The sequence below is a fragment of the Carettochelys insculpta genome, chromosome 1, assembly GCF_033958435.1.
Source record: "Carettochelys insculpta isolate YL-2023 chromosome 1, ASM3395843v1, whole genome shotgun sequence".
NCBI classification, from domain to species: Eukaryota; Metazoa; Chordata; order Testudines; family Carettochelyidae; genus Carettochelys; species Carettochelys insculpta.
This window is the reverse complement of record NC_134137.1, coordinates 182,965,314-182,977,677: the sequence shown is the minus strand read 5'-3', so window position 1 is coordinate 182,977,677 and position 12,364 is coordinate 182,965,314. Positions and strand designations below refer to the sequence as shown.

General features: G+C 42.2%; 1 protein-coding gene across 8 annotated transcripts in view; it reads left to right on the top strand.

The window, feature by feature from the left end:
• USP16 (ubiquitin specific peptidase 16) overlaps positions 1 to 12,364 on the top strand; it is a 31,276-nt gene that overhangs the window by 3,256 nt on the left and 15,656 nt on the right. For all 8 annotated transcript variants that reach the window (XM_074997256.1, XM_074997204.1, XM_074997219.1 and 5 more), the window contains 3 exons: positions 5,578 to 5,756; positions 8,115 to 8,218; positions 11,712 to 11,815. In XM_074997256.1, coding sequence (XP_074853357.1) covers positions 5,578 to 5,756; positions 8,115 to 8,218; positions 11,712 to 11,815 — 387 coding nt within the window. The remainder of the gene's footprint in view (positions 1 to 5,577; positions 5,757 to 8,114; positions 8,219 to 11,711; positions 11,816 to 12,364) is intronic.

The following is a 12,364-nucleotide window of genomic DNA, read 5'->3' as shown; positions in this document are numbered from 1 at the left end:
TTGGTATCAGCCCTTGGCCCCCTCAACAGGGAGGTAGGCTAAACAGGCTCAGGCAAGGTTGCCCAATTTCCTAAAAGAGGTCAGCTCACCTGTAATATTTCTGTCTCAATTTCTATTTTGAGCAATAATTTACAGAAAATAAGTAACTCTGGAAGTTGTCAGTAACATAACTTTAGGTTGTATTGGCTATGCAAGACTTTTAAGCCAAAAATTTCTTTCACTGGGAATTGTTGTAGACAAACCTCCCATTTTATGTAAGTTTCCTAGGCCATGTCTACACTGGCACAAATCTTTGAAAAAGCCATGCTAATGGCCATTTTGAAGATTACTATTGAGTCACTGAAGTGAATAGTCAGTGCCTCATTAGCATTAGCACGCTTCCAGCTGCAGCGCTTCAAAAACACCGCTTTTGAACCCGTGTGGCTCAGTGCAGCTACACGGGGGTCCTTTTGGAAAGGACCCCACATATTTCGAAATCCCCTTATTCCCCTCAACTGAGAGGAATAAGGGGATTTCGAAATGTGTGAGCTCCTTTCCAAAAGGACCCCCCGTGAAGCCGTTTCGAGCTGTGCGCATTTGAAAGCAGCGCTTTCAAAGCACCGCTGCCGGCAGCATACGAATGCTAATGAGGTGCTGAATATTCAGTTCAGCACCTCATTAGTATTCTTAGATTTGGCCATTATCGTGGCCATTTCGAAGTTTTGACCAAGTGTGGCCACAGCCCTAGTGTTTTAACCTGTGCAGACAAATTTCCATCACAGTTTGTATCGTTATTTAGCATTTGTATTGTGGTATCAGCCTGAATCCCTAGTCAGTTTCATAATTCCTGCATGTTAAGCACTGTACAAACATACAGCAAGACAGAATCAGTGTTTTGAAGTGCTTACAGTCTAAGGCTATCGTCTTGCCAACTGCTCCAGACAAAGGAGGAAGATCTTAAAGCTATTATTCGTTGACTTAAACAAAAAAAATAATTACTTTAAGGAAAGATACTAGAGAAAATAGCTCGAATTAAACAGACATTAATGTAGCTTTTTAAAAGAAGTTACTTAAAGTCTCTGAAAGCGTATGGTGGCAAAAGAAAATGCAATGAATATTAACAATGGATTAAAATGCTTTGTAAAATAAAATATTTCAGTAAATCTATTTATATGAAATAATTTACTGTAGCTTTTATATTTATGACCTTAAGCATTTGTTGTTTGTAAGTATTAGTTTATGAGAAAATAGGGAGATAAACAATGCAAAGCAGCATTAAATATTTGAGCGAGAGGCACTGGTATAATCCCCACCACATATTTCTTCCAAGCTTGTTTCTCTTTGCCTGTTAGGAATATCTTATCTTGCTTCAGTTTACTGACTAACATAAAGAGTGACTTGTAAGCTCTTTGTACATACAGTAAGGTCTCGGAGTACGCGAACTCAGAGTATGTGACCCCGCTCTTACGCGATTGACCCCGATTCCTACAGTAAACCCTGTAGCATGATTTCCAGTTGAGCTTAACTCTCTCCCCCTGCCCTGGCTCAACCCCACTGGCTCTGCGTGGCCCAGGCTCAGCCCCCCGCTCACCACCCGCACATAGCCCCTGCTCACCCCACACCCCAGCCTCTGGCTGTAGCTCACCACCCCTCAGGCACAACTCCGACTCAACTTCCCTGGTCCCTGTTCAACATCCCGTGCCGGCTCACCGCTTACATGTGGCTCTGGCTCACCTGCCACCCCCACCTCTGGCTCACCATCCCTCGCGCGTGGCTCCAGTTCACCCTCCACCCCCTGCCCTGGTTTAAACCCCCCACGTGCAGCTCAATTCAGACCTCTTGCACACGGCCCTGTTTCCATCCTCCTGCCCCTATTTAAACTCCCCCACGCGGCTCCAATTCAACTCCCCCTACCCTGTCCCCGGCTCCGTCTTCCCCCCTCCCCCCCGCCATCTCACTACCCATGCCTGGCTCTGGCTCCGGCTCTGGTTCAACTTCCCACTGCGTCCTGGTTCACTGCCCGAGAAGGGCTGTGACTCACCGTCCAACACACAGCTCCAGCTTAACTCCACCCCTTTCCCCCCTGTAGCTCTAACCCACCCCAGCCTTATCCCCCCCTACCTCCCATGGCTCCAACCCACCGCCAGGCTTAACCCTCCCCAGCTGCCCCCCACACCCCAGGACTTACCTTTGTGCTGTTTCCTCGGCTGCGGAACGTGTTCTGCTGGGGAAAAAGCTGGACCGCCACTTAGGCTAAATCTGGGCTTACCATCAGCCTAAAGAAGACAAACGTACTTGGTCAGGATGTTGCTGAATCCCCATCAATCAGCATTGACAACTGTATGTTAGAGGTTATCCACAAGTTCGTTTACCTCGGGTCCACCATCACTGACACCCTGTCGTTGGACACTGAGCCAAATAGGAGGATTGGAAAAGCGGCCACAACTCTGTCCAGACTCAGCAAGAGAGTGTGGAATAACAACAAGCTGTACACTCGCACCAAAATGCAAGTCTACAGAGCCTGCATCCTCAGCACCCTCCTTTTTGGCAGTGAGACTTGGACCCTGTATGGCCGCCAGGAAAAGAGGCTGAACGTCTTCCACTTGCGCTGCTTCAGGTGCATCTTTGGAATATCATGGAAGGACATAGTGACCAACACCGCCGTCCTCGAGCGAGCTGGAATCCCAACCATGCACACCCTCCTCAGGCAGCATCGGCTCCGCTGGCTTGGCCACATCCATGGGATGAATGATGGAAGGATTCCAAAAGACATCCTGTATGGTGAGCTAGCCTCTGGCAAAAGACCTCCTGGACGCCCCCAGTTGCACTACAAAGATGTCTGCAAGAGAGACCTCAGAGAGGTAGACATCGAGCTGGACAACTGGGAAGAACTAGCAGACGACCACAGCAGATGGAGGCAGGGGTTACACAAGGGCCTTCAGAAGGGCGAGGTGAGGATCACACAGCTAGCAGAGGAGAAGCGAGCGCACAGAAAGCACAATAAGGACTTGCCAGCCACCCACCACATCTGCAAGAGATGCAGCAAGGACTGTCACTCTCGTGTGGGTCTTCATAGTCACAGTAGACGCTGTAAATGAAGTCCTCAATTGAAACTCTAAAGGGCGTGATCCATAGGTTATGCAGACTGAAGGATGCCTACTAAAAAAGGGTTACACGAGGGGACATGGAATGGAACTCTCGCGTAGTCTGAGACCTTACTGTAAATTAAAGTTGTCCTTATGCAAAAAGGCAAAACCAACTGCTTTTCTTTATTCAAATCCCAGAAATAGCCAATTAGACATTTAAAAAAAATCAAACTCAAATAATATCCCTCTTACTAGCACACATTATATACTTAGGTTTAATTAACCCTGCATCATTGTATTCAGATGGACTAGATGGGTGCACTTCAGACCAAATCTCGACTATCAGATGCTTTTGAACAGACCCTAACATATTTTCATTTACTTATAGGTATTATTATTTTTGATTATATGTAGACCGAGAAATGTTGATCTTGACAAAAATATTACTACTTCAGGACTAAATGATCTTTTGTGGTCCCTTCCAGTCCTGCATTTCTGTGGGCCTGTGACTAGATCATTTCTTCTTGTGAAAGCCTGGGTAAATAGATGAATTTCACACTCTACCCGAAAAGCCAGCAGATTTAAGTTATTTTAGTTAAATGTGGAAAGTAACCCCCTCATGAAGAATAACTGCATGGAATATCTTGTTTTAGATTGGCAGAGAAACATTTGATGCATCTGGCAATATGCATAGGTAGCCTGTGAGGCTTTTAGTAATTTATTGCTCAAAAGTGATGTCTTTTACTTCATCTGAACTCTCACGGGTAAACAGTGAAAATCTTGGTTTCTTATCCTTCTTCTGAGAGGAGCCGCTGATCTAAGGATATCTCTACACTTAAAACACTACATCTGTGATATTCAATACTGCAGCGGGATCGGTTCTCCCACTGCTGTAGGTAATCCGTCTTGCCAAGAGGCTTTACCTAGTCAGAGGAAGAATTCTTCCGTTGTCCAAGTGCTGATGAAACTGGAAGTTAGCTGGGCATATCTGTCTCTTTCCAGGTGTGGATTTTTCATATCCCTGAGAAAGGGCTGTGCCAATGCAAATAGCCGGTGTAGACCAGCCTATAATCGCTGACATTCTGCATCAGCTTTAGTTTCTTGGTGGATTTAAGATGTAGCTCTACATAGAAAATGTGACAGAAATAATAGTATCCTGCACAAATCCTATTTAATTGATTTTAATGCATTGTGTTTGTGCAACGTTGTGTGTGCTCACGTAATTCCTTCAGTTATTAGCCCAATGATACAACAACACCCCCCCCCCCCCCGCAGGTTTGCTTATACTAGCTCAGACTGAATTTTCTAGGGGCCAAGAGACGAAGGATTTTAGATAAATAACCTGGTTTTAAAACTAGTTCTGGGTTTTCTTACTGATCCAGCAAATAGACAGAACCCTTGGTCCATGAAAGGCCCCAGCTCTTAGGAAGGGATTGGAAAGTCTTAGATTACTGATGCCCCGTAAGACTAGGCGCTAGTTCTCTGAAGCAGGCTGCTAGGAACTTGTATCCCCTTTTGTGGGGTTTTGAAAGCTTGCTCCTGCCAGAGCAAGTGCTAGAGTTGTCACGACCTTTGGTAGGTTTATTAGCAGGCATGTATATTCTTTCTAGGGATGTGGCTAAATGGTTCACTGGTAAAGGGTACTGGTAAGCAAGAGGTAAGGGCCCGTTAACCGATGAACTCCAGTGGGATCCTGCAGCTCTGGTGACAGTGGGCTGGGTGGCAGGCCCCAAATTCAATCGGTTAACCATTTTAACATTCCTAATTCACATTCTTAAATTTATTGTCTTAATGTTTTCTTGGTAATACTTTACACAAAGAGTAAATAAGCTTGCATAGAAAGAGTTGGTGGCAACTTACATCTGTAGCAATTACACAGTGTTTCATCTCTGAGGAGAGAAGCTAAGCAGGTCTGCATAGGGAGCCTGACTGTGCTGGTAAAATTTACAGTATAATCAGGAAACTGTGTGGCCTGGAAATATCCTGGTCAAAAGAGAGTGACATGGGGTTATGGGGCTCCACCCAAGAGAGGTGATCTAGGGAGCTGGAAGCCTGAGAGTGGGTACCCTTGTTTAACCACTGAGAGGAAAATCCAGATGCACGTGCTTTGAATTTTGTCAGAGGATAATGCAGTTATCTAGTCTTGAAATGACAAAGATTATGATGGCTGGGTCTTCATCCAGCTGAAATTTTCACCTACATCTGGTTAGAGATTTGGACAGTCTTGCTCAGAAATGCTATTGGTGGCACACTTGAGCAACAGCTGACAGTACAGCAATATTCCTAGATCACAAACTCTAGTAATAAAGGATAGATGCACACTCTTTGTCAAATCTTTGCCACAGTTTCCAATTACTTCTCCTCATCTGCCATTGTGTTCTTAACTGTGCAGCGGCCCTTTTAGCTTCAGGGCCTGTTGCCTTTTTTGTGACATCTAGAAGTTTGTGCCTATATTGACTACTAGGCAAAAATGTCTGTTTCTTATTATATCTGTGTATTTTGTGTTTCGTAGAACCTGTATGTAAGCATCTCCGCAAGGGATTGGAACAAGGCCATCTGAAAAAGGCATTGCTGAATGTGGAGTGGACCATTTGTCAGGACTGCAAGATGGACAATAAGACACAAGACAAATCTGAGGAGGAAGCTGATGAAAGCCCTTCAATATGGTTATGTCTAAAATGTGGCCATAGGGTATTTCTCCTTTTTTATTTTATTTTTTTAAATACGTGATGGGATCCTACCTGGCTTGCCACCTAGAACTGGGGGCCCTCTGACCCACCAGGCTGTTGTGGCAAGCTGTAGACCCAATCCTACGCTTCCACTCGCATTCACACGGGTAGGATTACACCTAGCTGCAGCTGCATGCAGGCCCCCTGATCAGCCACTTCATGAACCAACAATAGAGAGGCTATAGCCAAAACAACCATCAGCTTCCCAACCTAGGACCCCAGAGCTGTACAGTCCTGCTCTCCTCTAACCTACAATCAATATGCATTTGTTACCCATTTTGCCTGCCCCTCAATAAAGAGAGGAAGTGCAGTGTCCTTGGCTACTTGAGCTAAGATTTGTTTGTAGTCACTTACAACCACTCAATATTAATCTAGTTGTAGATAATAAGCTTATTTTATGTTTTTGTCTTAACTTGTAAGTTTGGAGCGAAGTGCTAGGGAGTGAAACGGGATGACATCATTCTCTGTCTTATATAGCAGGGGGGTGGCAAAACGGTGGCTTGTGTCACATGCAGCTCTTTTGGGACCTCTGCTTGTAGTGGTGTGGTAGGGTAGGGGCTTTTGCCCAGTGGGGAGGGAGAATCTCAAGGTTTCATCCTTGCAGGGCTGTGACGAAGTGGGGTGTCGGGGATTTTATTTCCCCTGATTAGGTGGCATGCATTTCCTGATGCCCTGCAGTTTGCCTAAGTTTCGCTGGGCAGCATAAGTGCACAGTGCTAATATGAGCTCATAGGTGACACCTTTGTTCTCTTGGAAACGGGACCAAGGGGGTAGGTGGAGCTTGGTAGTTTGAATTGGAACTGGGAGTTGGAAAGCAGTTAGCCTGGGCTGGGGGAGAGAAACAAAGGGGGGCCAAGGGCCTGGCTCCCCCCTGCCCCCAGAGCCTTCTCCCACCAAAATGAATTGGACTGACTGTTTCAGGTTGCTGTGCTGACAAGTCTGCTCTATGCTGTGTACCTGTCACCAAATAAACCTTCTGTTCTACCTGCTGTGTGAAAGTCACTCCTCACTGCAGATGGGGTGCAGGGCCTGGGGACCCCCACATTCTGTGACAAGGGCACACTGCCAGGGCTTTGGATTTCACCAGGAACAGGGTTGAAGCCCTAAGCCCTGTCAAGCACTTCCTGTAAGACAGGAGCCCTGAGCCCTGGCCCAGCTCTTGAACATCTGAAGGTTGGTGTAATGCTGCTTGGAGGGTCCATAAATTTAGCCATCCCTGTTGTATTTCTTTAGCATATGGCAGGAACAGTTTGTTTTAAATTTGATTCTCAGACCAGTTTGTGGAAAAATAGAGATCCCAAAATGGAGCCCAAGGTCACGTGACCTAGTCACATGCCATTGTGTACCTTGCTGAGTAACAGCAGCCATAACTTACAGGCTATCTGGAGTGATTTCAGGGAGATTAAACTGCTGCTCAGCCTGTTGTGTTTGTTGATGAGCCATTAGGTTTCTTCACATTTTTACTTGAAAAGCTGACTCTGGGTGCTTTCCAGAATAAGTCCATTTGAAATAGAGATCTATAGTCAATTTTATAACTTTAGGTACAAGAATGATACATACATAAAATAGGGTAATCATATTTAGCAAATCATAACTTTTCAAATGACTCCTTGCATGCTCAGTCTTGTACAAAATACATCATAATTATATCATAACCATATCATAATATTACTGTGAAGCATATGGAGTGCAGTGTCACACCCTTCTGCGCTGCATAACACAGTTAAGAAAGAGAGCTTTGAGTTAACCATCTGAATTTTCATTTACTGTTAAGCTTGTAGACAGAAGTCCTGCTACACAAATGATTTAATATAGTGCAATCTGGCAAAAGCATCTGTTCTGAATCCCTTCTATAAGTATGTAGAAACTTGGTACAAAGGCATTTAGCAGACTTAAGGACCAGACTCCATTGTGATGATTTCTGCTTCTTGAAAGTGCAGGTTATTTTGCTTGTAATAATATTTAATATTTCTGTTGCAGGATGTTATGGTTTAGTGTAGTACTAATGTGGCTTCCTTAATTTATAATCTTGTATGCCTAATAATTTTTTTCATTATTTTTTAACTTAAATTTGGGATTTTCAAAAGCACCTAAGGCAGTTAGGTGTTCAGATCCCATACTCTTTGATAATTATACTTTATCCAACTAGTACTTTTTCTGTAGAAATAAACTTCAGGAGGTATTCATACTAATTTTATTATTTGCTTATCTAATTGTTAGATATTTATTTTAAAATTTGGTTTATAGTCTAAATTTATTTATTTTTTTCCACTTGATAGTCCATTGGATTTTGTGACACTTCTGGTTATCAATGTTATAGGGCTGTGGCAGAAATTCTCAAGAGCAGCATGCTTTAAAGCATTATACAACACCAAGATCAGAACCCCATTGTTTGGTTCTCAGTTTGGACAACTGGAGTGTGTGGTGAGTTTGTCAGGCAGCACTCATAAGTCATAACTGGAAGAAAATATAAACTGGGGTGTGATTTATTTGTGTCTTGTTTGTAATTTTCTCAAAAAAATGCACTGAAGCATTCAGGATATTTTTATTAAAAAAGTGTTAATGTTACTTAAATAATAAAATCTTTCATTATAGCATTATTAGGGCCCTACCAAATTCACGACCGTGAAAAATGCATCATGGACCATGAAATCTGGTCTTTTGTGTGCTTCTACTCTATACAGATTTCACAGGGAATACCAGCATTTCTCAAAATGGGGGTCCTGAAGTAAAAGGAGTTGGAGGGAGGGAGGATTTGCAGTTTTGGGGTCCTGTCCTAAAAGGAGTTTGGTTGGGGTTTGCAGTATTGTCACCTTTACTTCTCTGCTGCCTTCAGAGCTGTGTGGCTGCCTCCTGAGTTGAGTGACTAGAGACCGAGCTGCTGACCGAGCATCTGGCTCTGCAGGCAGCAACACAGGAATAAAGGTTGCAATACCATATCATGCCTTCCTTGCTGCTGGCCAGAAGCTGCCACTCTCCCACTGCCCTGCTCTGAAGACAATGCTGCCATCAGTAGCAGCATCGAAGTAAGGGTAACAGTATTGCAGCTCCCCTTAATCTTCTGACACCTTTCCCCTCCTCCCTGCAAACTTTTTTTGGGTCAGAACCCTTGTAATATAATTTCACATTTAAATATCCAAAATAATTACCTTTATGATTTTTACAGTCTGGTGAGTGTGACGTTGACCAAAATGTATCCTGAATTTGGTAGGGCCCTATGCATGATAAGACTGACACTGACCAGTTAGTTAATATTCTATTAACATTTCCGTATTTATACATTTCCTTAATGACAACATAGTAAAAACTTTAACGGGCATAGTGGGAGAATGCAGGGTTACCGATAAGTCAAAAATTGTTAACAAAGGATGAGGGAGTTGACGTGCAGGAGGAGACTTGGGGCAGAGTGTAGGGGTGCAGGAGAGGTCTCTGGGTGATGAATTGGGGTGGTGCTTACTTTGAGTGGCCTCCTGCTAGTGGTGACATGAACTTTTAGCTCCTAGGCAGAGGTATTGTACTCTGTGTACTGCCTCTGCCTGCATGTGCAGCCCCCACAGCTCCTGTTGGCTGAGGTTCCTGGCCAGAGCCGGTGCTCACATAGGATGGGGGTAGTGCATGGAGCTCCCATGGTGGTTCTGCCTACCTAGAAACAGCAGGGACATGCTGTCACTTTCAGGGAATCACACGGAGCCAGGTAGGGGGCCTGCTGGTCCCATTCCAGCTGGACCTTATTAAAGATCAAAAATGCTGATTTATAGTGCTGTCTGGATTGTAAATGCCAGATAGCACAGGTATTACTGTATTGATGTGAAATGTTCATATTATGCATTCCAAGATAAACTTTAATGCTGACCCTTAAGACACAAACTTTGATTCTGAACATAACTAATATATGTATACCTTAGGTTACATCACATAATTGCTGATAAATTTTAAGTCTTTCGGTTTTGTTGTAAATTAAGATTTTAATGATCGTATTGTAATTTTGCTCTTTACATAAAGTTGCTTATGTGATTTAGACAATGGCCAACTAAATTAAGTGTGTGTGAGAGAGAATTTCCTTCTTTAAAATATATTGTAAATTGTGTGACATAACGATGTTGCATCTACTATCAGGCTTTCTGGTGTAAAAACAACTGAATTCCTGAAGAATTTTAAACTGATTCGTGTAGTACAGTATTTCATTGCAAAGTGGGTGTTTAAAACTAAAAGCCAAAAAGTATATTCTTTAAATCTCTTGTTGTGATCAACATACAAAGGAGATGCTAAAATCTTAGATTAATCTCTTATATAGTCTATAAAAAGAACTTCACAATAGATTTCCTTCTTTCAAACTTTTTAGCTGATACACGTGAAGAGGATGTGTAAAGAGACATATCTGTTTAAAGATTTTGCTATGTGTTGCCCATTTAAATGATTAAGACCCTGTTCAAAATTTTTCCAAGTTTTAAAGCAGTTGACAAAAAGTAGATTCCTAAATAGGTATCTGAATGATAATTATATGTAGATATTCTTTCCATGATTTAGTACTAGGGATTCTAGTGAGTTTAAAAAAAAAAAGAACTTCATTGTAAACTTCCTCTGCTCCCCAAAATGGTAGTGAATCCATGCTTTCTTGTAATCCTGAAATCTGCTAAATGCATTTGTGCCTACCACTTCAAAATAAGTGTATTTGATATATACTCATGTCAGATGATACGTCAGTGCAGTTCTGTTCAGTCATGTATGTTAGTGCTAGTCTGTACCGAGTAACAGGATGGGTGGTTCCTCAAAGTCAAGGTCGAGGTATGTTGACAGGACAGTGTAGGGGAAGATTGCATTGTTCTCCCAGGCCACGTCTACGCTACCCCTCCTTTTCAGAAGGGGTATTTAATACTGTGGATCACAAATACTAATGAGGTGCTGATGTGAATATTCAACTCATTTGCATAATGGCAGCCACCTGGAGCTTCAAAAGTGCTGCTTTCAAATTGAAGACTAGCCATGTGGATGGGGTTCCTTCGAAAGGAAACTCCAATTTCGAAAGCATCAGTCTTCCCAAAATGAATCGGGAAGAAGGTTGCTTTTGAAATTGGGGTTTCCTTTCATAGGAACCCTGTCAACATAACTAGTTTTTAATTTGAAAGCAGCACTTTAGATGCTCCAAGTGGATTCCATTATGCAAATAGAGCACAGAATATTCATATCAGTGCCTCATTAGCATTTTTGATCCACTGCATTTACATGCCTCTTCCGAAAGGGAGGGGCAGTGTAGATGCAGCCCCACTGTTGGGTCTGCTCTGTGGCTAAATAGAGTATTTCCATCTAACAGTATGGCTTTCCTTAGCAAAATTAAGTGAAACACAGTGCAGTGATCTAGTGGTACACTTATTTGTTTTTTGTTCTCATTGAAATAAAAATGTAACTGTATCAGTAATACAAAAAATAATAAAACTATATATTATCGTGACAAGTAGAATATACTTGCTGCTAAAGCCTCACTCAAACTAAATGTCGCAAAGTACATGTTTGGATAGAATAAACTCCAACTTTTATCTTTGTATCTGCTGATATTTGTAATAATTTCCTTTGGGTCCTGGTCCTCTATTTTCTTTATTCAGACGGAACTGTCGCTGAATTTGAGTTTTGCATGAGTAAGGACTGCACAATGGCCCTAAAGTCATCTTGCATTCAGACAGTTAGAGTTTATATATGATCCCCACCTCTCATATCACTAGCACATTTTAATGAAGGTAAATTGGTATGATTTTTTTTTAATGCCCGATTAAAGAAAATAGTTATAAAATCATAGCATGTTCAGATGTGTATAATGGAGTAGTTCAGAAATGACTCTAAATGTTGTGATTGGATGCACATATAAATATGATTTTAACTCAGTTTTGTTATTGCATTCTTTTGGCTTCCTTTTGGGAGACAGGTGCTACTTGTGTGATAATGAAGTCCCATATAATAGTTCAAATAGATTGGGCCAACTCGTCGATTATGTTAGAAAACAAGCTTGTGTTGACACACCACGTCTAGGTAGGTACCTGTAGAGTTTATCGTAACACTGAAGGTGCTTTGAGTCCAACAGGCACTCCTGTCAATCAAGACAATACAATAATTGTGGGGTTTAGATTTTAGGAAAAGATTTTGTCTAATGTTTCTCAGGCTTTTCAAAAGGAATATATGATAGAACAAATTCTTTCTGGAATCAGAATGTTCTTTTTAGAATGGGTTGTGTGGATACCACTATGTGAATAATATCATGTGTTCCTGTGCTGTGCACATCTTCATGTGGCTCTCCGAGAGGTCACAAAGGTCACAGCAGCTGCAGCTATATGTCAGCTCCCTTCTTATTGCCCATAACAACAACATCGGAGGTGAAATGTCTGTGCGCTGTCCTTAGTGGAATTTTCTTCTTCTTGCAATTTTTCTCTAGGTAGAACAATTTCTCATCAAATTCCCCCTCTTTTTATTTAGTTTTTATTAATTTTTTAAATTTAACTTCTCTGCTGTTTGCACCAATACTTAAATTTAAATAGACAAATTCAAAGCTGACCACCTTCTTGCAGTATTCTACAGTAATAT